At 42.2% G+C, this 27,956-nt stretch overlaps 1 protein-coding gene across 2 annotated transcripts in view; it reads left to right on the top strand.

Annotated features, from left to right (window-relative positions):
• The window catches only part of PI4KA (phosphatidylinositol 4-kinase alpha), a 54,806-nt gene extending 33,738 nt beyond the window's left edge, over positions 1-21,068 (top strand). The window contains exons 23-55 of one of the 2 annotated variants that reach the window (XM_038152231.1): positions 85-167; positions 455-525; positions 643-767; positions 1,209-1,290; positions 1,890-1,973; positions 2,329-2,418; positions 2,889-3,008; positions 3,599-3,691; positions 4,059-4,215; positions 4,489-4,616; positions 5,867-6,025; positions 6,250-6,401; positions 6,907-7,014; positions 7,730-7,857; positions 7,934-8,053; positions 8,719-8,798; positions 8,936-9,129; positions 9,853-9,943; positions 10,750-10,917; positions 11,456-11,509; positions 12,696-12,816; positions 13,106-13,235; positions 13,340-13,410; positions 14,249-14,321; positions 14,809-14,879; positions 15,460-15,569; positions 16,167-16,271; positions 16,704-16,829; positions 17,147-17,267; positions 17,907-18,066; positions 18,906-18,995; positions 19,197-19,280; positions 20,360-20,874. In XM_038152231.1, the coding sequence (XP_038008159.1) occupies positions 85-167; positions 455-525; positions 643-767; positions 1,209-1,290; positions 1,890-1,973; positions 2,329-2,418; positions 2,889-3,008; positions 3,599-3,691; positions 4,059-4,215; positions 4,489-4,616; positions 5,867-6,025; positions 6,250-6,401; positions 6,907-7,014; positions 7,730-7,857; positions 7,934-8,053; positions 8,719-8,798; positions 8,936-9,129; positions 9,853-9,943; positions 10,750-10,917; positions 11,456-11,509; positions 12,696-12,816; positions 13,106-13,235; positions 13,340-13,410; positions 14,249-14,321; positions 14,809-14,879; positions 15,460-15,569; positions 16,167-16,271; positions 16,704-16,829; positions 17,147-17,267; positions 17,907-18,066; positions 18,906-18,995; positions 19,197-19,280; positions 20,360-20,411 (3,601 nt within the window). In that variant the 3' untranslated portion in view covers positions 20,412-20,874. Of the gene's footprint in view, positions 1-84; positions 168-454; positions 526-642; positions 768-1,208; positions 1,291-1,889; positions 1,974-2,328; positions 2,419-2,888; positions 3,009-3,598; positions 3,692-4,058; positions 4,216-4,488; positions 4,617-5,866; positions 6,026-6,249; positions 6,402-6,906; positions 7,015-7,729; positions 7,858-7,933; positions 8,054-8,718; positions 8,799-8,935; positions 9,130-9,852; positions 9,944-10,749; positions 10,918-11,455; positions 11,510-12,695; positions 12,817-13,105; positions 13,236-13,339; positions 13,411-14,248; positions 14,322-14,808; positions 14,880-15,459; positions 15,570-16,166; positions 16,272-16,703; positions 16,830-17,146; positions 17,268-17,906; positions 18,067-18,905; positions 18,996-19,196; positions 19,281-20,359 lie in introns of both variants that reach the window. The other variant, XM_038152229.1, reaches the window with a different exon arrangement.
• The last annotated feature ends 6,888 nt before the right edge of the window (positions 21,069-27,956 follow it).

Here is a 27,956-nt window from a genome sequence, read left to right on the forward strand (position 1 = left end):
ACAAATAAATTCTGAAATAAACAAAACCTGAAACAAATAAACAAAACCCCAAACATGCCAGCTTACAAAACTCTCCTTCCCTAGGGTGCTGCGTTCAACTGACCAAGATCGCTTCCAAGTCATGTTTTGCTATTTTGAAGATAAAGCAATTCAGAAAGACAAATCTGGTAAGATTTACCTGTCTAGGTTTCCTCTCAACTTGAGGTATGAGGAAATTATCTCCAGGCCTGCAAAGCCTGAGAAGAAAAGAAAGAAACAAATCAAGCAGCTGTATAACAAAATGAATCATGTTCACCAGATTGCTGCTGCTTTTTTCTCTCCAAGAGCACTGGTTTTGTTTTGAAACAAGTTCAATATTGGCTGAGTAAACATAAACACTTTTTACTGTTAAGCCTGGTTTATAAAACAAATGTAATTTTGACAATGACACTTGTCACTTCTCTCTGTTCCTCAGGCATGATGCAGTGTGTGATAGCTGTTGCTGATAAGGTGTTTGAAGCTTTCCTGACAATGATGGCTGATAAAGTAGGTTACCTGGAAACTAAAATTTTGAATTTGTATAAATGTTCTCATTTCAGTTTATGAAAGTGAGTTTGTCTGTTGCTTTAGGAGCTTCATACTTCTCTTTGGCATGTTTTTTAGCCTAAAACTAAGGAGAATGAAGAAGAGCTGGAGCGACATGCTCAATTCTTGCTGGTGAATTTCAACCACATTCACAAGAGGATCAGGAGAGTTGCAGACAAATACTTATCTGGACTGGTAGACAAGTGAGTACAGATTTCATGTTTCTCTTTTCACAACGACTGTTTAGTGGTTGCTTAGGCACTTGGTGGCACTGGTCAAGTGCATTTCTTGGCTGCTCCTTCCGCTGAAACATCTCCTTGAAAAATTACATTCAGTGGTATTTTTAGCCTGAGTTCAGAACCCCCTGGTTAAAACGTGTGTCTGCTTAGTATTCCCCTGGGTGGAGCAGAGCAAGGTGCCCATGACAGAAATGCAATCTCAGCTCCTGTGCAATAGCTCTCCTCAGCTTTTGGCTCTGAGTAAAGCCAGGCTCTTGTGAGCCATGGCTGACTCTGTGGCTTCTGTTGAGTGTGAGCTTACCTAGGGATGTATAAAGCTGGCTTTTTGAGCAGTTTCCTTTATAAAATAATGGCCTTCTTCAGCTCTCCATGGTTGTTGTATTTCTGAATTCTGTTTTGCTCTAGATTTCCTCACTTGCTGTGGAGTGGAACTGTGCTGAAGACTATGCTAGATATTCTGCAGACATTGTCTCTGTCTCTTAGTGCAGTAAGTGCTTTTCTTTCCTAGAACTTTTTTTTTTTTGCTTTGTTCTGCATTTATTTGATATTTAATTGAGTTTGTAATTTGGTTTTCTTTTTACTGAGATTGATAAAATCTTAATTTTAAATTCTGTGAAGCAAGAATCATCTTTGCAACCCTATTTCATAAGTAGTAAAACTAGTGCTAAATGTTGTTGTCAGATGTGGTTTACAATTGTTGAAATGTCTCATTTGAAATAAAATTTCGGTGGTGTTTTTCTGGTTTGTGGTTTGTTTGGTCTTCTATAAATTATGGTTTTTAGATTGAATTCTCTCCAGTCTGTGTGTGTGTATCCATATTTCTTGAATCTGTTGCATACTAGAATTTTTGAAGACAGAAATGCTTTATAGAATACTAAATGTTGAGGAAAGTGCTTTGGATTTTGAAATTATTTATTCTAAAAATCAAACTGGAATACAATCAGTTTCTTTTAGAGATGTTTGAATTGAGAGCAAATATCAGGAAAAAAGGTTTGGTAATCAGGCTTCTTGTTTGCTACCTGCACTGTTAATATCAGGTGATGATTAATTTTGTCTTACTGAGAGTTGATAATTGTTGCTGTTTAGGACATTCACAAGGACCAACCATACTATGACATTCCTGATGCTCCCTACAGAATAACAGTCCCTGACACACATGAAGCCAGAGAGGTGGGTGGCCCTCCTTGATTTATCAAAGAATGAAATAATGCATCGTTTCATAGCTTGGAGATAAATTAGTGAGCTACTCTGAATGGTCATTTTTTAGAAGTACTTCCCTAGGTAAGATTTTTCTAATAGGATATGACACAGTATTTATGTTTTTCTAAATTTAAATTATTTTACTTGACTTCAAGTGTGACAGTTCTTTTCTAATCAAGGCACATTCAACTGTTACAGAAAATTCTAACTGTATCATGTTGCTACAACTTTCTTGCTCACTATGTGGCTGATTACACCCTTAAGACCAGTTCCTCTTGTTAAATGTCCTGTATTTTACTGATTGTGTTGATGCTTTTTATTCTAGAGTATAGTCAAGGACTTTGCTGCACGCTGTGGGATGATTCTGCAAGAGGCAATGAAATGGGCTCCCTCTGTTACAAAATCTCATCTACAGGTAATGGGCCTGCTTCTATGAAAATTTGATTTTTGCACATCTTGGACACTGCAAACTACCTGAGGTTTATATTTCCTTCCCTAAAAAAAGAGCCTCAAGGTATTCTGTCCTTTTGTGAAAGGACAACTAATTACTTTCCCTTCTTCCCTTCCAAAACACTTCACCTCATAAGGGTTTTTTTGTCAGAAGTGATTCTTTTAAGACAAGATCACAGCCTTCAAGCATTTATCTTGGTAACTTTATTCATTTTGAATACAGAAGGAGTCTTAGTCTTTGTGTATTTAGGAGGATATTCAGAAAATCTTATTGCCAGGGGAACAATGCCCAGAAGGGATGAGTGGAGACATTCTTGTCCCAGTTGTGTGTAATTAAGTTTCCCATAGTTTGCAGTGATGAAGCACTTGCTTATGAGCTGTCTTGTTTTGAAGATAATGAAGTATTTTGGAGTTTGGTTTGGTTTTTTTTTTCAGGAGTACCTAAACAAGCACCAGAACTGGGTATCAGGGTTGTCCCAGCACACTGGACTGGCCATGGCTACAGAAAGTGTTTTGCACTTTGCAGGCTACAACAGGCAGAACACCACTCTGGGCGTGAGTATTGTTTGTTCCTTTGTGCACCTGCAGAGAGACCTTGACAAATTAGAGGGCTGAGGAGAGACCTCGTTGCTGCCTACAGCTTCCTCACGAGGGGCAGCAGAGGGGCAGGCGCTGATCTTCTCTCTGGTCACCAGTGGCAGGAGGCACTGTCATGAAGCTGTGGCAGGGGAGGTTTAGGGCTGGGTATTAGGAAAAGGTTCTTTCATTCAGAGGGTGGCTGGGCAGGGGACCCAGGGAAGCGGTCACAGCACCAAGCCTGACAGAGTTCAAGAGGTGTTTGGACAATGTTCCCAATGGTGTGGTGTGATTGTTGGGTTTGTCCTGTGCAGGGCCAGGAGTTGGGCTCGATGATCCCTGTTGGTCCCTTCCAACTCAGGATATTCTATGATCCTGTATCCATGGAAGAAATACACATAATCCTTATTTGATTTTGATCAGTTCTGGTGCTGTTGTATGGAACAGTCCTGATACTACTACGATTATAAGCATAAGGAAATCTAAAACATATGTGAAGGAATAAAAATATAAAGAGACGAATGGTTTGATATGAACAGTATAAACACCTTGTTATGGTCTGGCCATAGGCAACTCAACTAACTGAAAGACCAACTTGTGTGAAGAAGGACTACTCCAACTTCATGGCTTCTCTTAACTTGCGCAACCGTTACGCAGGAGAAGTAAGTACAGGGTTTCTCGTGAATGTGGGGTGTCCAGAAGCTCTGGCATCACTGCTCAGGGAATTATGTCCTTCCAACCTATACTGGTGTATGGTCTATGTTACATGAAACAGAGTCTATAAATCCCTTCAGGATAAAGAGTATAATTTTCCTAGCTTATTAAACAGATCGTTTTAGTGTTAGTCTTGCAGATAAAGCTAAAGATTGGATAAAGCTAAAGATTAGATCTCAGATAAAGCTAAAGATTTGGTAAAGTAGTAACAAAAGATGCCTCTGTTTGTGGAGCTCCCTAATCAGCATGTGACCAATGCTTAACTGGATTCCTAAAAATACTGCTCTTTGTTGAAAACCCCCCTGAATTTTACAGGTTTCTGGAATGATTCAGTTCTCAAATGCCACAGGACGAACATCTGACCTGAATAAACTTATGGTCAAAGACCTGAATGCTGCTCTTGAATCAAGCAATACTGAATTCTACACCCAGGCCATGTTTAAGTTGACTGCACTGCTAATAAGCAGCAAAGGTAATGAAAACCAAATGGAGTTCTGCTTTCTGATGGTGAATGCCAAGAATAATAAACTACAAAAACTATCCATTTACCAACCCAGTATGCATCAACTTGCAGCAAAACTGTGCTTTGAATTTTTCAATTAAACTTATATTGGGGAAAAGCCTCCTTAAACCAAAAGCTGTTTATTATTAGGAAGTAATTATTACCTATGGTGCACACCAATTTCATGCTGATGTGGAAAGCAGTTGTTCTGTTGGAGAAATCTGAGTGAATGTTTGTTTTCAGACTGTGATCCCCAGCTCCTTCATCATCTGTGTTGGGGACCCCTGCGAATGTTCAATGAACATGGCATGGAAACAGCAATTGCTTGCTGGGAGTGGCTGCTTGCTGCCAAGAATGGAATAGAAGTGCCGGTAGGAAGCGATTTGACTACTCATTCTCTGCCCCTGCGAGGGGGAAGAGAGAAGATTTTGGGAGATTCGCAGATATTGTGAATCTGTGTCAAGGATGTTTAAATGCACTGTTAATCACTTTAGCCTGCCAGGAAGTCTCCGTTCCTGTGTTGTTGGAAGTCTGAGCATCCCCACGAAGTGGACTGTGGGAAACAGACCTTTCTCAACGGCATAAATTTTTCAGCAAAAGAAACTTGTTAGAATCCCAGCTGTAGAATTTACTTCACTGATGAGATGCCTGAGCTGTTCATGAATTTACTCTATACTATCACAAACTATAGCATGGTGTTTTGAAACAAAGAGAAATCGGTGTCCCTGCTCATTAATCAGCCTCTGGTATCTGGTATTGCACCATTACAAAAAATATAGGCTTGCAAATGTCCTAATCCTGTAACAGGCTAAACCAGTTGTATTTTGTGTGATGAGGATCAATGAATTAGTAATAAAGCAACTCAGCATGGTGCAGTGATAGTCCATGCAGCTGAGAAAGCTGTCTCTGGTAATTGCTTTGCTTATGGAGCACCAAGCGTTTCACTTGCTGGAGATAAGCATCCATCTCAATTTACTTAGTTGAGTTTACTTGCAGCTTTCAGTGGTTAACTTCTTAAGTATCAGTTTCATTTTTTTCCATTGGGCATTTGGGGAAATGTCTTCATATCTGGTTGAGGAGAAGAGAGAAGCACCCTTGGTTGCTCAGCCACCTTACTACAGAGGATTCTGCTCCTGAGAGCAGGATCAGCAAAACTGAATTATGTGCCATCTTTATGTTGTGCTTGATCAGCCGGAGTGTGTTCGGTGTGCTGAGAGGCCAGACTGTGTCCTGCAGGTCTCGGGAACCTGGCATATGCCTGTCCCTGCTGGGCTCGTGTGGGAGGCAGCAACCTTTAGTGGAGCAGGAGGATGGATGGCGTGGGCTGATACGACAGTTCAGTCTCCTCAACAAAATACAGTGCCTGGCTGCTGCTGCCTTTAGTCTTTCTCCTACTAGCTGAGATTCTGGGGGAGTCTCTCTTCCTTTTGTAATGTAGTATGTGAAAGAAGCATTTTCTTTCAGGTGGGATGTATAGACTTGTCTCTGCCTCTCCGTCAGCACTGCAGTGAATTTTTATTGATGTAGTAGGTTCTTGTGTGTGCTGGGGGGAAATGTTGTGCTTTCCATATAAGAAGATGCTCTTGAAACAAGAAGCACTGTCTCTCCTTCCTTTTCGCAGTTCATGCGGGAAATGGCAGGAGCCTGGCAAATGACAGTGGAGCAGAAAGTTGGGCTGTTTTCTGCAGAGCAGAAAGAAGCAGATCCATTAGCAGCCTCAGAGGAGAGCCAGCCAAAGCCCTGTCCACCAGAGGTGACCCCACATTACATCTGGATAGAGGTGTGTATTTTTTCTGAATGTCCCACCTGTGGCAGTCTGTATTTCCTGTTGCTGTGGTTTGGGAAAGGACTGGAGTCATGCCCTCACAGCCAGGAGAGACACTCTGTTTAGATGAGCATAATCACTGAGGGGGAGAACGGTGTTTGAAACAGAGAAGTTTAGGGGTGGGGTTTGAAATTCAGCAAGGTCGAAGGAGGCATGGTGTGTCTGTCTCTTTTTCTCAGTTTTTGGTGCAGAGGTTTGAAATAGCCAAATACTGCAGTTCTGACCAAATCGAGATCTTCTCCAGCCTGCTGCAGCGGTCCCTGTCCCTGAACATCGGGGGGGCAAAAGGCAGCTTGAACCGGCACGTGGCAGCCATTGGGCCCCGATTTAAGTGAGTGCTCTTGGCTTTTTCCTTCTGGAATCACAGAAATAAGAAATAAGGTTATAGGGAGATGGAAGAAAACAACTAAACACTACATGTTTAACTTGGCTTCAAGTGCTGAGAATTGCTTTAAAAGCCTGCAATGATGCAGTCTAAGCTCTGTTTTCAAAGCAGAAGTTGATCACTTCAGCTTGAAAGTACTTTTGTGGTGTTTCAGGAAGTTTCATGGGATGATTTCATGTAGTGAATTTCATGTAGTGATGTAATTCTAGTAATTAATCTAGTCTTTGCTTCATCAGTTATTTTCACCTTTTGTGACTTGAAGGCTTTCACTTTCTGTGGTTCAGCAGTGACAGCTTTAAAACAGACTGGTGATAATGTGAACAGGTTGCTAAGAGCTCTGAAACAGACCCTTCTCAGTCTACACTTACAGCTGTAGTTGTGGTTTGCATGGTGGAATATTGGTCACCATTTTGGGAGAGCCAACATTTCCATTCTCTGTTTTGCTTATTAGGTTGCTGACTCTGGGTTTGTCTTTGCTGCATGCTGATGTGGTTCCAAATGCAACTATCCGAAATGTTTTGAGAGAAAAGATTTATTCAACTGCCTTCGATTATTTCAGGTACTCTTTTATTTGAAACAACTCACTGAAAATGTGTTTGTGTTTTTCCTGGACCTTCAGTGATACTTCAAAGCAGCAGCTGTTTTTATCTTCTAGCGATTTTTCTTCCTTTCCTTTTTTACCCACATTAACAGAAACTTGTCTTGTGCTTAAGTATGGTCCATAAATTATCTCAAAGAGGCTTAGATATTAGTTTCAGATTTTGTGTGATTTAAAAAGCAGCAATATTTCTGTTCTTTTCCTTTTTTTTTACTTATTTTGAAGTTTATTCAGTGCTCAAAATTGTATCTAGATTTATAAGGTTTAAAGAACTGCTGTTATAGTATACGTGGCTGAAATACAGTTTCATTGTTTTCAAAATACAGACACACTGAATCTGATGATTTCAACATTTGACACAAGCACCAAAGAAAATGTAATTGATAGGAATGTCTGAATGTGAGGAGGTCACTCAATCCTAATCATAACTTTCAAATGAATCCAGGATGCTGACAGACTGCTGCCCTAATTTTCAGTTTTAATTTGAATTTTGTGCTCTTCAGTCAGACATATTAAAGCCATGAGGATAAAATGTAGTGATGTGTGGTCTCATCCTTGTAGATTTCAGTCAGAATAAAAAGTACAATTTGATTAGGCTAGTGAGGGTTTTTGACTGCTGGGAGTTTTTTTCCCCCCAGTGCATTCAATATTGCATTGTTTGTGTGATTTCTTCAAGTTGTCCTTCAAAGTTCCCTACACAAGGAGAAAAGAGGCTCCGTGAGGATATCAGCATATTGATCAAGTTTTGGACAGCAATGTTCTCAGACAAGAAGTATCTGACTGCCAGCCAACTTGTGCCACCTGGTGAGATCCTTTAAGTGCTGTTTTAAAAGTGTCTGGTTTCTTTGGATTCTGCATCAGATCTGTGCTCTGTTCTTAGATAATCAAGACACCAGGAGCAACCTGGATATCAATGTTGGATCTCGGCAACAGGCTACACAAGGATGGATCAATACTTATCCTTTGTCCAGTGGCATGTCAACCATATCTAAAAAATCAGGTATTTTTTTGATTGTAACCAGCTCATTACAGCCAATTTTACAGCATAGTTTATGTTCAGATATTTAAAGTCAATATTTACATTAAACATCAGGCTCATATTCTGGCAGGCTATTTACCTACCAGTGCCAAACTCTGAAAAAGTCTGAAGAAGTCTCACTGGTGACAAGCAGGAAAGTTCTGATATCACCTGAGTTTTTTTGATAGAATGTTCAATTCTGTTGTGCAGGAGAAATAAGACTGGAAGAGATCAAGTTGTATTGAAATCTTGTAAGGAAATTTTTTGCTTCATGGAAACATGCCCCTAGTGCTTTTAGGGGACAGCAGAGTGACATTAGATCATGGACTGTATTTTTGTACAGTTTTAAAGCTACGTGCTCCTTCTTTTTAGAAGACTGTCATGTTCCTAAAGTGAATGCACTGCTGGCTACAATAATCTCTCTATAGCCTGTTGTACTCCATATATTCAAAGAACACCTGCACGATGAGTGGCTGCAGTGCTGTCTTCCTGCTGCCACTCTGAGCTAACTTACAGGTGTCCTGTGGTTATTCAGTTGCTCTGTGTTCATGTGTCCAACTGTGGCCAGTTTTCATGTGGCCAGTTTGAAAGTACAGTTTCACCTACTGAACAAAAGCCACTGAAAACTTTTTAATCCTTTTCTCCAGGAATGTCCAAGAAGACAAACAGAGGGACACAGCTGCACAAGTACTACATGAAGCGCAGGACATTACTGCTCTCATTGCTGGTGAGTCATCAGAAGGATGGGCAAACTGCATGAATTTCTAAGACCATCTTATTGTTGCAGGATGCATAAACTAAAGTATGAGATTGGGGGTGCTTTGCTTCTTCAAGAAAACCCTTTATTTTTCCTGTTTCCTTTAGGCTACTGAGATTGAACGCTTGATCACATGGTACAATCCACTGTCTTCCCCTGAGCTAGAGTTGGATCAAACTGGAGAGAGCAGTGTAGCAAACTGGAGGTCTAAATACATCAGTCTTAGTGAGAAGCAGTGGAAGGATAATGTGAATCTGGCTTGGAGCATTTCTCCTTATCTTGCTGTGCAGCTGCCTACCAGGTGAGATATTTCAAAAGAAACAACTGATGCAATTACTGCTGCCTTAGAAGTTGAGTATTTACAGTGAGTACTGATAGCACTTGCTGCTGGTTGCAGCCTCTTGCATACTGTCACAACTGTTTGAGACCTTTGAAAAGAGCTAGATTACTTAATAGACTCATTTGGCTCAGTCACTAATGAAGTCCACCTGCCTTTCCTGCCATCTGCTCTTTGCCAGCACTTAGACAGTGTTTGATTCAGAAGAAATCAGGTTTGGTTTTTAGTAGCATTCAGCCCATCAGCTAGATAGCATTTAAGCAGTGCTAAAAGTATCTTGGAATGCAGTGTTTTTTGCTAGATACTGGCTTGCACTTTAGTATTACAGGAGAATTAGCATAGTTGGCTCTGGAAGGGAAAGGAAATTCTTTCCCCCTTACAACAGTGATAGTTTTTGCCAAGTAGAATTCTGTGCACTGCTTGCTGTAGAATCCCAGACAGAGTACTTCAGCCAAGAATCCACTAGTGGAAGTGGGCTTAAAAACAACTGGTTTATACAAAAGCACTGGATGAGGACCAGTTGTTTCAGAATCTCCTTTCCACAGCATATTGGGGTATGTTATTTCATAGCTGGACTATGTTTATTGAGTGTATAGTTTTCTGCCTTCTGCTGTTCTCATCTTCACGTAAATAGAAGAAGCCATCAAAATTTGCTAATAATGTTATTGTGTTCCTGGTTGTACTTAGGTTTAAGAACACTGAAGCTATTGGAACAGAAGTGACCCGTCTGGTCCGCTTGGACCCAGGAGCTGTTAGTGATGTTCCTGAGGCAATAAAGGTACCTGTGAATATTTTTTCTCTTACAGGGCCCTAGGAGGCCCATTTCACTCAGATATATTGGAAAATACAGTCTTGACTTACCACAGTGTATGTTCTCGTGCTACTCGTATTTCTGGTAGGAGAGAATGACAGAACAGCTGTGGAAACAGGGTGCTGAGGGGAGAATCACAGCAGTAAGAGAAGGTAGCCAGTTAGTTAATGGTACATTTTGCTTCTGGCTATTCTCACTGTACTCAAAATGGCTCAAAACTCATCACTTGCACTATTTCTGTTCCACCATTTTTGTTCCTTTGGCATAATAAGTGAAAAGATCACTGGACCAAGCCATGATGAGTGCTGCTGCTGAAGTTATTTCAAGCATAAACTTTCCTGTGTATCCAGAGGCCAAGGCCTGGAAGTGAGAAAGGCTCATCATGCTGATCTGCAGTAGAGCACTTTAGTGGGGGGACAGTCTTCTTCCCCCTTGTTCTGTACATCACCTGTAAAATAGATGGCAGGAAAATGGAACCTTTTTAGACCCTTTGGAAATGACTCATCCTTTCTTCTTTCTCCCTGTGCAAGAACTCCTGGATTGTGCTTTTAGTAACTTCATTTGGTGTTCTGGAGGGTGAGGTGATTCCAACAGCTAGGTTTCCATGGAAAAAAATGCATTAGATAAAACAGCCATGGTTTTGTAAAAATGAATGTTCGATATTTCACTTGCCCTGCTGGAGGGAGCTAGATGACAGCATTTCTGTCTGATGTGTAGTACTCCCACATTAGTGAGTGCTACAAACCCCTAATGTGTCTGACCTGCTTTTTCAGTACCTGGTTACCTGGCACACCATCGATGCTGATGCACCTGAGCTCAGCCACGTTCTGTGCTGGGCACCCACAGATCCACCAACTGGCCTGTCCTACTTCTCCAGCATGTATCCACCCCATCCTCTGACAGCCCAGTACGGAGTTAAAGTCCTGAGATCTTTCCCTCCGGTAAGAAGAGTGCCAAGAAAGCCTCAACACTCCAGGGGAAGTTATGGCCCTGGTCTCTGTGGCCACAAGTTCATTTTAATGCCATGGAGAGGGATGTGCTAAATGGGCACAGCACACTGCAGAATGTGCACAGAGTGGGATAGAAACTTGAAGTTGATTGTTGCATGTAAACCTGGCTCATGTATTTGCAGCTTTGTTGTAAATGACACAAAGCTGAATTCTTCAGACTGTCCTTCTCAAATCATCTCTTTTGCCTCTTCTTTCAATGACAAAGTTGTTCTAAGGCAGCAGAAGGCTGGTTTTTGGCACTTGTCAGACTTCTATTAGGACTCTGAAGTACATGATTATATTTTTGAAGGGAGTAACTAAACAGAGTAATACTTAGATTTGAGAGAGTTGCGTACATAGTTTAAAATGAAGAGGCATGGGATTTTGTTTATCACCTAACTGAAAGGAGCTTTTCTCTGTGTACGTGACTCATCTTCCCTTCTGACTACTAAAACAAAACAGTAAAACCCTGCCATCCCTTCTCTTTCAGGATGCCATTTTATTCTACATTCCACAGATTGTTCAGGCACTGCGGTATGACAAGGTGAGATTATGAACCAGCTATATGTGAAGAAAACAGATTTTTAATGCAGCTTTTAGATTTAAAGCAGTGAATAAACCGAAAATTAAGCATAATCTAATGCTGCTTATTATTTTCCTATATTTAATACATAGAAGAAAAATTATTGTCTCTAGAGGCTGGCTGGTTTTGGATACACCTCTTTTATGAACACATAAACTTGAGAAAGGCTTTGTAGCTTATCTGCCAGGAAAAAGATTTTGTTATGGGGAACCCCAGGTGAGGACTGTTTAAATAGAGCATTTGGAGGACTGCATGAGACAACCAGTAATGAAGTTAAATTGTTACCCTTAATCATTTTCCTGTAGAGTTAAGACATCCAGGGGTGTCTTGTGCTCTATTACATGTATGAAATCAGATCTCAGCCTTATCTTGCAGAAGCCAAAGTAAAGCCTGACAACCAAGTTCAGAGTTCATTAATGTGAGCTCATTTTACCTGCCAGCGAGGCAGTGAACTCTGGTCAGTGCTTTATTTTCAGGTGAACATATTCCCATCTCACAGTGTAGGTGACCGACTGTAGTTATTCTTTGAGAACTCTGCAATGCAGAGCACAAACATCAGACACCTGTCTGTTATTATCAGTCAAACACTTCTAGGAACACCTATAGACTATAAAAGTATTTGCAGGTAGAGGAAAGGGAATGTGGCTGCTGGAAGGACACTTCAGCTTTTTAAGTGTCTTCTTACTTTCCAGAATTTCACTGGAACTGTGCCAGCACATGCAGTTCTTGCCACCAAACTGTACACCCTGTGACACTGTGTAGATTTCTGGTATTACAGGAGCATGTAGAGATGCCAGGCAAGACCAGTGTCCCTGTTACACTGTGCTTTGTACACATAGTAGAAGATGCTCTGAGCTCAAAGAGATTTGAAATCCAAAAAGAACAGATGGAAAATGGCCTAGGGTTGGGGAAAGGCTGATTAGAATAACAGAATAGGTCAGTAACAAAGCTGAGAACAGTTTAAGATCAGTTTGCTGCCTTTTTCAATACACTGTCATTCATGTCTTTTTAGCAAAGTGAGAGGGTGCAGAGATCTTCTTTCCATCCATTTAAACTTTCTGGGTTTGAAGAATAGCTGTTAGAAGCAGTAATAGTGAGTCTGAGAGATGTAGAACTTTGATCCTTACTGGTCTGCATGTGGTTGCAGATGGGTTACGTTAGGGAATACATCCTGTGGGCAGCTTCCAAATCTCAGCTCTTGGCTCACCAGTTCATCTGGAACATGAAAACTAATATCTACCTGGATGAAGAAGGACATCAAAAGGATCGTGAGTACTTTAAAATATAATTTGACTTGACTCCTTTCCTTTTCCCAGTCCAGTCTAAATCTTCTTCCTGCTTCTTGCTTGTCAGGAAGAATCCTTTTAGCTGGGAAATTATCTTTTACTTACAGAGGTAGGGCCCATTCTGCATCAGTGCCTGATAGAGAGAGAGGGTGCTGGTTCCCTCAGTACCTTTCTCTGAGTACTATCCAAAGGTTCTGATTTCCATCACCTATATCATTTTACTTTCTGAAATAAGCTTCTGACACAGATGCTTCCTTTTTTTCACATGCAGCTGACATTGGGGAACTTCTGGAGCAGTTAGTGGAGGAGATAACTGGCTCATTGTCTGGCCCAGCCAAGGAGTTCTACCAACGGGAGTTTGATTTCTTTAATAAAATCACCAATGTTTCAGCCATTATCAAGTAAGAAATTGTGCTCTGTTTGTGTAAGTTTGAAACAAAATTGAGGCTAGTGTGTAGAGTAATGTATAATATGCAGATAATGAAAAGATAATTCATCTTTCTAGGCCATTCCCTAAAGGAGATGAAAGAAAAAAAGCTTGCTTGAGTGCTCTGTCTGAGGTGAAAGTGCAGCCTGGTAAGATGAGATTTAGTTGTATAAAATTGTGGGCTTCTGCATTCAAGATGGTTATTTATTTTCTGCAAGTAAATCTTGAAATCCCTACAAGTCGTGGCTTGTAGGGATTTCAGTTTTGGTGCAGGTGGCTGTTCTTGTTTGTTTCTTTCTTGAAAAAAAATATTTTTGCCCATCCAATAATTTCTATATGGTGCATCAAAAGCAAGTTAGATAATGCATATAGTGGATAAAAGTAGAAGTGTGTATCTGAAGAGGAAGGATAAATAGACTCTTTTACTTTCTACCACTTTCTTTTTTAAAAAGGCGTGGTGTTTTTGAGAAGTTTTGTTATCTCAAGAATGAAGCATGTCCAGTTCCTTTAATTCTCCCCTTTCTCCCATCAGGCATTCCCTTGAAATGTCATTATCTGAGGGTCCTTTTAAATCTTGAACATACATTTCCCCAGCCTGAATCTTCTCTTTAAAATGGAGTTTGATGAAAGCTTTTCCTGACCTCTAGCAGGTCTCAGACCTTGTACCATGTGTTGGTGGCTGAGGGCACTGCCCATTGGGGTTGCTGCCACATCTAATTCAGGACTGTTGTAAGAGATGTCCTCTCTGTACCTTTCTGTGGTACAGGTTCTGCAGTATTCGCTCAAAACTGTATTCTATTAGTTTCTGGGACTCTCTAACTAATGCAAAGAATACCACATCCTTCATGGCTCACAGACTATAATCTCCATTTTCTTTCTAACATTAATTCAAAACTATGTACTGAAGTTGTAGACAGAGACATCAGTTATTGTCCAACTTTCATTGTCTCACAGTGGATTTGTTCTCAGCTGTCTGCTATTTTGCAGGCTGTTACTTGCCCAGCAATCCTGAGGCAATCGTTCTGGATATTGATTACAAATCAGGAACTCCTATGCAGAGGTACCATGCTCTTGTTATATTTATTTTTATCTATTTATCTATCTATCTATCTATATCTATATCTATCTATCTATCTATCTATATATCTCTTGTTAAGTTAATTAATGATATTCTGTCATAATATGACACGAAAAGACGACACGGACACTGCTGCTCTCCAGGTGAACAAAAAAGAGGGACCTTTATTTTCTGACTCCAACATTTATAGTTTTCCAGAAGTGACAGTGGATTGGAGGGTGACAGTGCCACCTCTCCAATGACGCTGGACAGACCAAGAGTCCATGAATTCTCTCCTCTTCCGTGAAAGAATGCAAAACATAAGTTGTTTACAGAACTGTGTGTGAGAAAGTTTGTTACAAGAATGCAAACATCAGAAGGCTTAGCAAAGTCTTAGAAAATCAGGGTGACAATATTCAAGATTATTTTTCTCTAAATTTTTGTTTGGCTAATTGCACTCATCATCATCTTTGTTTCTTCTGTAATTCAGTGCAGCAAAAGCACCCTATCTGGCCAAATTCAAAGTGAAACGATGCGGAGTCAGTGAGCTTGAAAAAGAAGGTGAGTAACTGTAACTTTATCATTGATACTACTAATTGGTAGTCAGCAATTCCTTTAAAACTGCCTGCTTTTAGTGACCTGTGCCACTGCAGAAAAATTATTTCTGTGTTGAACTTTATCTGCCATGGTTCAGCTGAGAAATTAAACTGGATCAAAGGAAGAAAGAACAAAATGCTGAAAACTTAATATTTTTTTTGAAGTCCCAAGAAGCAAGCCACATAGGGCTCTTGACATAGTTACTTTAGACTAAAATAGAAATCACTGGCCTTTTCTGGGTTTTTACACAGTAGCAAAATCCAGGTTTTGGCAGATTTTCTCTCGCAAGACATGTTGTGGGAGTCTCCAGCTGACTAGCTCAACGCAATGCAGGCATTTATCAGGTAAATCACAAACACTGGCTTGAGATGTTCTAGTTCCAGTAGACAAAAGGAACTATCTTATGACAATTACCTTATAAGGCAGAAATATCTGTGGTGCACCTGCAGTGGGATGCTGTGGGTTTGAGTGCAGAGGGCTTGTCATGACAGAAAGTTACTAATTAAAGTCCATGTCTGGGTTTTGCTTGGTTCTCTTGTGGCAGGTCTGCGTTGTCGCTCTGACTCCATCAATGAAAGTGAAGAAGAGGATGAGGACAGTCAGAAGGTCTGCTGGCAGGCAGCAATCTTTAAAGTGGGCGATGACTGCAGACAGGTACAAAGCTGTTGGGGCTTGCACTTACAGGAGACAGATTTGTAGGTGATAATGCATAAGAAGGAAATAATTTTAATATAGAAATATTTTCCTTTGGAACTTTGGTAATCTCTGCTAGGTATGGACTGAGAGGGAGAACTGTGTGGTACCCCTAGAGAAATTCTGCTTTGGAAATAAAGGCCATTCTGTCAAGACAGGTTTACCAGTTTTACTTAATTTTTTTTTTTTACAGCATTTATTTTTCAATTGAACTATTGGTAATATAGCTTTAGTTCCTATGATGGGATCTTGTATGTTTAAGTTTGATTGATTAAGAGGGAATGCTGGTTATTATCCCTGGAGTTATTAATAGTCTTTTTATCAAAGGGTGATAGGCACTTCTTAGGTCAGCAGTTAAATCATCAGTGTTGCTTGCTGCCCACTCACACAGCATTTATCAGTTCCCTTTTTGATTTCCCCGACAGTGCATGCACAAGCACACATCTGCACACCTGCTTAACTTAATGTGCACTTCAGAGTTCTTCAGAGCATGTTTATAATCCACTTTATGACCTGTAACCCCTGTAATGTTTGTGTGATTTTTTCCTTGTCTGACAGGACATGTTAGCTTTACAAATCATCGATCTCTTCAAGAACATATTTCAGCTTGTAGGCCTGGATCTTTTTGTGTTTCCATATAGAGTGGTGGCCACAGCTCCTGGGGTAAGTGGGCAGTTAACTGTAGTGCTGTAGAAAATTCAAAAATACTTTCTTCCAGGACATAAAAATTCCATTCTACAAGAAAGTACTGCCCACATCACTTATGCCAAGTATTTGGAGTACCAGCTTTCCTCTCCCGCTTCCTGCTTTTCTAAAGCTTTTGGCTCTGAAATTTTGCTGCTTGCAAATGTTTGTTGTTTGATTTCTGGGACTATGTTGTGCAAAGCAGTGGAAAGTCACAGAGTTTGTCTTAGTTGCATGGAAATCCTAAAAGAGAGGATATACTTTTTTTAAAATTAATAAACTAGAAGTTTTTATTTGGTGATCTTTAGGCTTCCCCACATTTCCCAGAGAATCTGTATGACTGCCAAGAGCCATGAACAAAATATATTTGGGAGCATGCTTTACAAACCTTTTCCTTTTCTTCCCTTCCAGTGTGGTGTTATTGAGTGCATTCCTGACTGCACATCCCGTGACCAGCTGGGCAGGCAGACAGACTTTGGGATGTATGATTATTTTACAAGGCAATATGGAGATGAGTCTACTCTTGCATTCCAGAAGGTAAAATATCAGTGGGCAAGCACAGCAAAATATCAACTGAGAAACATTCTACTTATAAGAAATAATGACAAGTAATTGCAAAATGACTATTATAATGCTGTATCTAGTTCCTGATGCTGATAATCCATTTTTAACTATTATTGAGTTAGCTAAAGAAGTAATTGCAGCTATAGATCTATGGAGAATGTCATTGGACATTGCTTCAAACTAATCATGAATGGAAGAAACAAAGCTTTGTTTGTCTGTCTCATCTCCTGATGGAGAGTTACTAAATTCTGTCAATTGTTCTGATTTGCTTTGACTTCTTGTTTGTACAGGCCCGCTATAATTTCATCCGCAGTATGGCTGCCTATAGCCTGCTCCTGTTCCTGCTCCAGATTAAAGACAGGCACAATGGCAACATCATGCTGGACAAACAGGGACACATCATTCATATTGGTCAGTCATATGCACCTCTGAATGTCAGTTATTACCTTTGTTTTCTGCTCTTAAGTATTGCTGATAACAGACAGCAAGCCATTTCCCCTTTGACATCCATCTGTATACTGGTTTCACTGTTTGTAAACATACAAGGAAGGTTTTCATGCCTTCGTGCCAAGTGTTGTGTGTTTGTGTTGGCTGCTTCTGTGTAAATTTAGCTCTGCAAAGTTTTGTCAGGTTCAAGGAAGTAAATGCATGGATGACAGATGTTTGTGTACTCATGCATGGATACCTGTGTGTATGTGTGTAATTATAGAAACGTGTCTTTGGATTCCTTTCATCACTGCAAGGGTATGAATTAAACTTGACAAGTAAATTTATATAGTTGTGTGAGGCTGTAACCTCTGCTTTAGCTTTGCTTTTCTGGAACTGCACAAATATTTCAGCAGTTTATTTGATATCACCATTCTTACATCTATTCTCATGTCATGGTGATGATGCTTTTGTTGGTATTCTTACACTTCACCAAAGCTTTTTTCCAGTTGGAGTTAAAATGTTTACATTAATACATGCAATCCACATCTCTTGCTTCTGTCAGCTTTAACGGCACACAATTAACTAACAAAGCTTATGAGGCAGTTTATGTTTTGTGCACAGATTTTGGATTCATGTTTGAAAGCTCACCTGGTGGAAACCTGGGCTGGGAGCCTGACATTAAACTGACTGATGAGATGGTGATGATAATGGGAGGGAAAATGGAGGCAACGCCATTCAAATGGTTTATGGAGATGTGTGTCAGAGGTTATCTGGCAGTCAGGTAAGGTGTTCTTAGCTGCTCAAAGTGGAAGTTCTTGCATGCCCAGAGCCAGATGGGAAGATAAATAATAACAAATGTTGATTTTTTGGGAGTCTGAGCCTGGTAGTCTTGCAAACTTTGAAACAATGTAATAATCCTGTTATTTTACTGCATATCTTTGTGGTATTTTTCTGTCCTTGTGTTATATTTTAAAATTTTATATATTCAATATATAAATGTGTTGTTTCACACATTTTCTTACACAATTTAGTGCACTGTTAATACCATAAGAAAATACTGTCTTGGAATCAAAATAATTTTGATTCTTTGGGGGAAAACAGTCTGAACAACGTTCTTGTGGCAAAGCAAATGTGTCACTCAAGGAGCAGAGTAATAGCCTTGTAGATAATAAATGTTCTGAACAAGAGGACAGGAAGGAGAAGGAAAACTGGGCTGATGTAGCAAAGAATTACCCAGAGTAATTAAGATTAAAAGATAGTATGTTCCTGTGTGGTGTTGCTGGTATCAGCCTTTTGTACTGTTTTGGTGCACTGCTTCACCATTCTGATGCCAAAGAAACGTTGTTTGCTAAAGCATTACTTTGCATAATCCTTCTTGAGACTTCATCTTGCGGCATTCTGAGTATCTGACAGTCCTGCATAAAGGAGTGACATTTAATTGAAGTGACAGATTGCAAGCAGTGGTGTAGCTTCACCAGGAAATGTAAGAGGATTATCTGTGTTGATTTAATTACAGAGGAAGGTGGGATCCAGCTCGTTGAATTCCTCAGCTTCTCTGCTTTACCTGCTAAGGCTGCAGGAGTTTGAATGCTCTGACATTTTTGTCCTCTTTTTCTCTAGGCCTTACATGGATGCTGTGGTCTCACTGGTTACACTGATGTTGGATACAGGGCTGCCCTGTTTCCGAGGGCAGACAATCAAGCTGTTGAAGTAAGTCTGCAATATGTGTGAACTGGAAAATGTTTTTTTATTAAAATTTTATGTCATTTGTACCAAGTGGTTTCACAAGAAGTAGGTACTTGCAGGAAGTGAAATCACACCTGGCTGAGCTTGTGCAAAGACACGTTTGTACCATGTTCAAAGGAAACCTCACTAATTTACTCCTATTTGATTGTGATTTTCTGCATATAGACACAGGTTCAGCCCCAACATGACTGAAAGGGAGGCTGCAACTTTCATCATCAAGATCATCCAGAATTGTTTCCTCAGCAACAGGTTTGGCTTCTTTGCATGTCTTGTCCCTATGGCTAAAGGAAGGCCATCAGGCTTTGAGCAGAGCTGAAAAGTAGAGTTTTATCAGTCAGATGCCAAAAATTTTTGAGTCATTGATAGTGCAGGATAGCAGCTTTGTTTCTGAATGTGCTGCATCTCCTCCATTTTTTGCTGGGCAGGAAGACTTAAGTCCAGGATGGTCAAATAGCAAGGCTGTTAGGCTAAAGAATAAATGTAATAGTTAAACAACTTAAGTGCATGTTTTATTATGATAGATAATACAGACTTTGTGGGATATATTGGAGAGTCTAATACAAACTCTTGTGTAGTTCCATATGGGGTCAGCTTGAGACCAGTGCCACTCGCTGGCTCAGAGAGAGCCCCACTAGAATGCGGGTTCCAGTGCTCCCTTGTGCACCTGCTCAGAATCTTAGGTTAATATTGGGGCGTGAAGACAGTGACACTGGTGTGTGAATGGCCAGAACCAGCTTAGTTCTGACAAGCCTGCGCTTTTCTACCTGTGGCATGGGTAATCTGTGACATGAATAAGCTCTACCCATGGATAATTGAGTTATCTGTAACAAGCTGAGATTTGTTTGCTCAGTCACTCATCAGAGATGCTGCTGTTAATGCTGTTATTTCCCCTGCACTTTTATTTTCATTATTAGCATTCTCCTTAATTAACATGACTTTTATTTCCACATAATCCTGTCTCCATGCAGCCCTGATGATCTTGATTCATTCATTATGCATTTCCCTCTCTTAAAACAAACTGCAAATGCCATGTGATGTGCTTATGGCTTATCCAAACACAGGATCTAAGCTGCTGATGCTGTTGCCACACTGGGAAGTGTAGAAATACTTTTTAAAACTAGTTTAAACAAGAGCAGGATGTTTTGTGCTGTCCATAACAGTAACTGGGCCTTCACAATGCCTTCAAAGAATGGAGGGCTAGTTTTGATTAGCAGCTGATTTCCTTCACCCATGTTTTGTCTCTGTGGGATCCTGATGAATGTTTCTTGACAATGGGTGCAGTGTTTTTTTAAACTTTTCCTTACCTCTGGTTTGCTTTTCTTCTCTAGGAGTAGAACATACGACATGATCCAGTACTACCAGAATGACATCCCCTACTAGACACTAGACAGCCACTGCTGAAGTGAAACGTGCAACCCCGTGCCCTCACTCCAAACTTGTGACAAACAGGAGATGCTCGTCACACCTCGCTATCTTCCACTCTCTGTGTATGTGTGTGTACATGTTGGGTACATGTTTCCTGACCATTGCAACAATCAGTTCTGATTCATTCCTTTCTCTATGCCAGGTTATATATATTAGTGTTTTTCCCTGGGTTTTTGGAGTTGGTTTGCAATCACAATAAAAATTGTATTACAGTTGCGAATGTGCGAAAGTGGTAAAGCTTGAGGAGTTCGATAATTTTTCATGCAATGCAAGGATTTTATAATATCTTTAAAAAGTAAATTAAACCCTTTCCTGCACAATCGCACAAAATGCCATGGAAGGGAAGGGTATGGATTTCTCTTTGGAAACAGAAGTGTTAACTTGTTCCAATTTTACTGCAGAAAAAGCTTGATAATCATCCAAGGTGGTGATGTCTGTGTAGCTGTGTTCATATTTTGCACTGTACATGGTCCCTGCTACATGGTCAGTATTTCATATGTACATGAAGAATGTATTTTTTTCCTTTTGTGTGTTTTAAAAAGAGACTCTACTGAAGATATATTTAATCTATAAAATATAATAAAAGACCTTAGACTTTGTGTCTGTTGCAAATGTTTTGCCCTGTGCTGTGTTTAGTGTATATACATCACTCTGCACACTTGTGAACTCTTCATTATATTATGCCCTTTCTTTCTAATAGAGAAATCTAATTTCTTCTTCAGCTGCTTGTCCCTCTCAAGTGACATTTTTTATTCGTAAAATAAATGTTTGGTGCAAGAGCTGGAATGTAGGACCAAGGTAAAGCTCCCCAGTGTTGCTGACTAAGGACCTCTATCCTGGGCTGGGACATAGGTATTTTGGGGTTTTTTTCCCCTATCTACATGCTTGTCCTTCTACATGGGCTCTTCAACACAGGGGCTGTCCCCTCTTTAGGGATTTTTTTCCCCTCTTTAGGGGGATTTTTCCCTTTTGGGTGCTTTTCCCGAGTGTCCGATGGAGCCCTCGGGGAAGGAGGGGAGTGCCCGGCCTGGGCAGGGCCCCGCGGCGCCCCCTGGCGGCCCCCGCCGCTGCGCGAGCGCGCGCACCAGCGCGAGGGGTGGGCGGGCCGGACTCAGCCCTGAGGGACACCGCCCTGAGGGGGACACAGCCCTGAGGGACACACAGCCCTGAGGGGCACACAGCCCTGAGGGGGAGACAGCCCTGAGGGACACCGCCCTGAGGGGAACACAGCCCTGAGGGGCACACCGCCCTGAGGGGGACACAGCCCTGAGGGGGACACCGCCCTGAGGGGGACACAGCCCTGAGGGGGACACCGCCCTGAGGGGCACACAGCCCTGAGGGGGACACCGCCCTGAGGGGCACACAGCCCTGAGGGGGACACCGCCCTGAGGGACACAGCCCTGAGGGACACCGCCCTGAGGGGGACACAGCCCTGAGGGGCACACAGCCCTGAGGGGGACACCGCCCTGAGGGGGACACAGCCCTGAGGGGGACACAGCCCTGAGCGGGACACAGCCCTGAGCGGGACACAGCCCTGAGGGGTACCCCGCCCTGAGGGGCGAGGGCGACACGGGGTATGGCCCCGAGGGCTGAGGGAGACACAGCCCCAGGGGTGAAGGGTGGAGGCGTCGTGAGGGAGAAAGGAGAACGAACCCTGAGGGCTGAAGGAGACGCGACACACTATTCCGAAGAACAAAGGGTGAGCGGGTCACGGGTGTGAGGAGCGCCCAGGTCCATTCACCTGAGGGTCACCTGAGGGTCACGCTTCTGGGACGTAGCTGTGACCCCGAGGGGCATGATTTGGGGCTGTAGCTGCCCAGGCAGGGGGGTTCCTCAGAAGCTGGGCTGTTCCGGCAGGTCGGGGTGGTCTCTATCTGAGGTAATGGTAGGTCGATGAAATGGCTGTGCCCACGCCTTCCCCTTGGGAGTGTGCATTCTGAGCACCTCTAAGTCAGCTTTTAGTCTCCCAGCGTGTCCCTGGGGCCCAGGCAGCAGGAGCTGCTCTGGGGAACCTCTGAAGCCAGGGTGACTGAGGAGGTCCCTGCAGAGAAGGGAGTGTCCCTGAGCTCACAGCTCAGGGATCCTGAGAGGGGGCAGCCAGGGCAACATGTTTTGGCTCTGCCTTCAGGGTGCATCTTGTGCGTGGTGCAGTGGAGGGCCTGTCCCTTTTCCATTGTGGGCTGCATTCAAAATATTCACCTGCTTTTGTCATGGGTGTTAAAGTGGGTCTTGCCTCTTGCCTGTGCAGTGGGTGACTCACAGCGAAGTGGGCTCTGAGCCCCTTTTCTCATTATGGGGAGGTGCCACTGGCTTTCTAAAAAGGTTTGGAGGCTCATCAGGGAGAAGCAGCATGCAAGAACTGCTTTAATTATTGATTTAATTCAGATTTATTATATAACCAACTGGGACATGGAGTAATTTTGGTGCTCTGGGCCTGCGGCTACTTGAACCTATTTATGCTCCATAGGAAAGGAGCTGATTGACACTACAAATGTGGTAAACTTCCTCACACCTTTCCTTTAACGAGGAGCAGGTGGAGTGAGGAGATGTGAAGGCTGCTTCTCAGGGGAGGTGGTGAGGAGTTCTAATATTTTGTTAATTCAAGTCAGTGCTTATGTGCATATACTTTCCTGTACCTCAAAATAAATGTACCGTGTTAAAAATATCTAAGGCTAGAAGTGAGTAATTAGCTGGTGAATAATATCAGAAATAATAAATGGAACTCTGGTAATCAGAAAGTCACTCCTAGTTGCAAATCTCAAACCACGTAGCAATTTGTGTGTATTCTAGCATAGAATGCCCAGAATTTGCTGGAATACAATTAAGGCCATCCAGGGTTTTGTATCAGGAAGTTAATAAGTTTGAGTGTTCTTCACAGTGCTTGCTTGCTTCAGTCAGGCTGTCTGGAGAGCTGATGTGGTCTTAGTTTCTTTCAAGTTTGTTCAGCGAAACAAAAGCGGCTGAAGACAATTGAGTGTAGTTACTGTAAGAACAAGCTCGTTTGCAGTATGGTCCTAAAAACTCAAATGTCTGCATTTGAGATATGGATGCATCATTTTGTACTGCTATGAATCTAGCAGAATGTTGAGAATGTGTTAAATCTCCACGTTAGCAGAAATTATAGGCTCCTGTGACTTGCAGTGTCAGGTGCACACCTGACATCCGCAGATTTCATTTTCTCAAGTTGACTGCACCTTCTTCCCTTCCCCTCCCCTGAGGGCTCCTCCCTGCAGCACAGACATGGGAGAACTCCCCTGTAACTGAGTGTCCACTGAGATACAGAGGGGATCCGGCTGTTTACATTCAATCACGAAAGGCAGTACCCTGAAGACTCCTCCTAAATGGCTTGTGTACTGTATCTTCCTCCAGGGAGACTGGGGACATGAGGATACTGAGACACCCCACAATACTGCAAGTTCTTCTGAGACACTGAATCAATGCAGTTGGAGACACCACAAACTTACCTCACCTTCATCCTCCCACCAGGGAAGGATATGTCCTTGACACATGAAGGCTGGCAGGACTTTCAGAAGTTACTCAGGTAATTAAAACAGATAGAATTAAGACCTACATGAAGGTACTGTGAAGGATTTTGTCTCTGAACTTTATGCCAGAATATGTCCTGATGCCTGTGCAGCCTTGAGAGAAAAGACTAAAAAAAAAAAAAAAAAAAAAAAAAAAAAAAAAAAAAAAAAAAAAAGAAGGGAGGAAACTGCTCATTAAAAAAAAAAAAATTAAAAATCTAGGGAAAGATACTCCTGTGGTTTCTCCACTCTCAGAAATTCCCAGTCGGTGAGAGACAGACTTCCTGGGCCAATACCCGCTGCAGTTCTTTCTGCATTGCTTTCTGCATTGGCCATGCATAGAAGAGCTTTCAAGAGAGGAGCAAAATTTGTAGTGATTCATTTGCATCTGATGGACCCGGGGTTCAGAGCTACTGGTAACTTGATCAGCACTATTCAAATGCTAATCTCATTATGTGTGTTAGAGACTGAAGCTCAGCAATCCACCTCCGTTAGCACAACGTGCCTGTGGGATGTTCTGACTGGTACGCGGGGTCGCGGTACCCCCTGCAGGCACCCAGCACATGCTGCGTAGCGTCAGGGCTGATGTGCGCCGGGAACGGGAGCTCGGTGGAGGAGCCAATGGAATGAGTCAACATAGGAAGAGGAGCTACAGTTCTTTTTGGAAAAATGCTGGAGAGGGGGGGAAGGGATTGTGGCCAACAGAATGGTTTGGATGAGACCTTTCTTTTTCTTTCCTTTGTATCATAAATATATGCATCCTTTCCCTTTGCTTCCACATGAATGCGATCAAAACAAAACAAAACAAAACAAACCCAAGCAAAAAAAACCCAAACAAACCCCACCAAAATAAAAAACTAACAAAAAACCACCAAAAAAACCCCAAAAACCAACCAAAAAACCACCAAAAAACCCAACAAAAAACACCAAACCAACCAAACAAAGAAACAAGGCAGCAAACAAAACAATTTGTCCTGAATGTACATGCAGCTTCAAGCATGACTAATTATTTGACTTTTTGAAAAATACTTTGCCTGTGCTGTTTGATGTTAAGACCTGGCAGTTTTGCTTGTTTCATGTAACAAGGACTAAAATCTGCTGAAATGGCAGCGTGCACAGATATCCTTTCTAGATTAAGGCTCTTTGATAGAACCTTGTTACTGACATGTGCAAAGGATGTAAAGGATCTCTGCCTCACACGGTTACTTGGAGTTTGTGGGTTAGTTTGTTTGAGTTTTTTGGTGCCTCATCTGTTTCTGTGAGGATTTTGCATTTGAGAGGACACAGGGGTTATAGTCCCAAAGAAGAATGATTGGTGAGGTAACATGGTGTAATTATTAGATAAGCTTCTTAGCTGGCAGGAGCAGATGAGCTCTGGTAACTGCAGCCCTGGCACTGGCCGGTTTAGTAACTAGCACAGCCTCCCCAGAAGAACTGGCTTTCTGCTGGGCCCTTGCCACTGCAGCAGCCCTGTGTCAAAAGCTTTGTAGTTATAGGTGATGCCTTTGTGTTTATTTCTGGTACAATATCAGTGGTCTAATAGCAGTGATAGGGTTGCTGGGAGTCATGTTACTCTAACACAGACCTCTCCAGGTCAGCAGAGCCACGGGGAGCCTCAGTGCTTACTGTGGCAGTGAGAAACCTTCCACGTGGCTCTGCTGCCTGACAGGGGAGAGCAGAACAGGAGGGTGACACAATGACACAGATAAGTAATCACAGTAATCACACGGGCGAACAGCGAAGGCTGGCAGTTCACTGAAGGGAGAGGTTACCTGCTTGACTGTATTCAGGTATCTCTTCCCAAGGAAAGCGTGGCAGCCAAAAGGGGAAGGGAATTGGAAGCTATAATAATAAGTGCCTACACAAAGACTGCTACATACCCTGATGCTCTACATACACCTTTTGGAATGAAAAACCCTTCACCTTTTGGAATTAAAAACCCTTCACCTTTTGGAATTAAAAACCCTTCATGGGTAACAGGCAGAGCTAGGATTGTGTCTTGGTCTGTTCTTAAGCAAGTAGTCCCAGTTTTGCAGTGGCAAGCCTGACAAAATAATTTGTGCTCTGCTATTAGACAGGAGAAAATGTCTGAACTGTAGCAAATCTAGGAGACAATTCTAGCTGTATGTATTGATTAGAAGTGAACATGTGGAGTGGTGACTTCTATCCAGATGTAAGAAGGGAAGAGTCATGGAATTCCATCGTTGTAGAAGTACAGGAGAAGTATCTCACAGAACAATCTGACCCTGGATAACAAATAAAGAGGTAAAATCATATATTAATCTCATGTAGTTCTCTTCCCCAGTGCAAGTTACATTTTGACTGCCACATCTCAAAATTTTTAAGATGCTTGCTGTTAGCACAGAGGTGAAGGCTGTATTTGTGCATCCTGGCATGCACACCTGCAAACCATTCCCTTGCTGAGAACTTCACAGGACGCTGGAGCACAGACCAAAGAGCTTTGCAGTACCTGACCTCACTGCACAGGGGATCCTGTACATGCTGCAAAGATATTTCTTGAGCGGGACAGTGCTGAGCCTGTGTGGTAGCTGATTGAACGTGAGTGAGTGATCTAATAAAGATACATATGGGTGTTGTGCTTAAAAGAACTTTATTCAAAGAACTGTATTAACCTAGGTAAGTAGAGAATCTCATTTTCTGGCATTGGGAGTCAGAAACTTCAGTCTTGGTGCCAGTCTGGCAGACTGAACAGAAAGGGGTAAGGGTAGGGTCAGGACTTTTGGAGTTGTGAGGATGATGGAGTGACTAAAGAATTTTGCCTGGTACTATTGGTTGTAAGTTAACAAAACCTTCTAGAATACCTGATATCTTACCACCAAGATAGAAACTCCTTCTGTGCGGTTTTCAGAGGCCTGCTGACCCCCAAAGCGATTCCTGGCTCCCCAGATATTGGACTAGTCAGCTTTCCTATTTTCTTTTGGAGACAGGAGTTACCCATCACTTAGATGAGGTGGGCTGGGTGGAAGTGAAGAGGAAAGCTGCCTCCATGGCTGCAAAGGAAGAATCCCAGCAGTGCCATGCAAGGGGCATATGCTGCTTTTCCTGCCTCAGATCCCAGATGAGAAGAACTGGGCAGGAGCTTTGTGAAGTGTGGGAGATAAGCTGAGGTAGAGCTGAACTGAAAATCAATTGCCTCTGCAGCCCCTTTGCAGTACTTTGTAAACCTTTAGAGCTCAGGCAGTCAGACCCAGATGCCGAACTCAGGGCCCGGCTCTAGCGAAGGCCTCTGATAGGCACGTGAAGCTGAATGGCGCTGACTGCTGTCCGTCCTTAGCCGAGAGCCGCTCACGGTCCCGGCCTCGTTCCCTGCAGGCTCGCAGGTCTGCGGGCTGGGCGGCAGAGGGCACTCCAAAACAAGCCACCGTGCCTGGGACGCAGGACAGAGCAACCCAGCAGGCACAAATCTGCCGCTCCTGTAAAGCGGGCAAGTCTGGCAGGAAAAACCTTGCCGTGACCTTTACTTGTGACATATCTGTCACGGCACGCACTGAGTGGTAGAGCTAGCGAGTATCTGAATATCAGATATGAAATTGCTCAAGAGTCTCGCTCTTTGTATTCCAGCGTATTCTGCTGGGGAGGTTTCTGACCTTCCAAGGGACAAAAAGGAGATGTGTTTTGCTGGCTCTGCATTGTTGTCAGGTGAAGCCTTTAAATATATGGATGTCCTCTGGTATAGCAAGTGTGCAGAAATCCATAGTGCATTTACCAAAAACCCAGAGGTTTACTGTGGTAGCTCTCCTTGTTGCTATCACACTGTATTGGATGAGCAGCAGCTGTAATCAACTCCAGAGGTGGCTGCATTTCCGTGTTGCTGTGCATGCACATTTTTGGAAAGCTCTGGGGTGAAAGGTACTCTATATGCCAGCTCTGATCTAAGTTATCTGTTTTCCTAGGATTGTGTACTTACTAAAAATTAAAACCTGCCCCACATAACAGTAGCTGAGCATTCTCTCTT

This window comes from Motacilla alba, chromosome 15 (assembly GCF_015832195.1).
Source record: "Motacilla alba alba isolate MOTALB_02 chromosome 15, Motacilla_alba_V1.0_pri, whole genome shotgun sequence".
In the NCBI taxonomy this organism is placed as follows: Eukaryota; Metazoa; Chordata; class Aves; order Passeriformes; family Motacillidae; genus Motacilla; species Motacilla alba.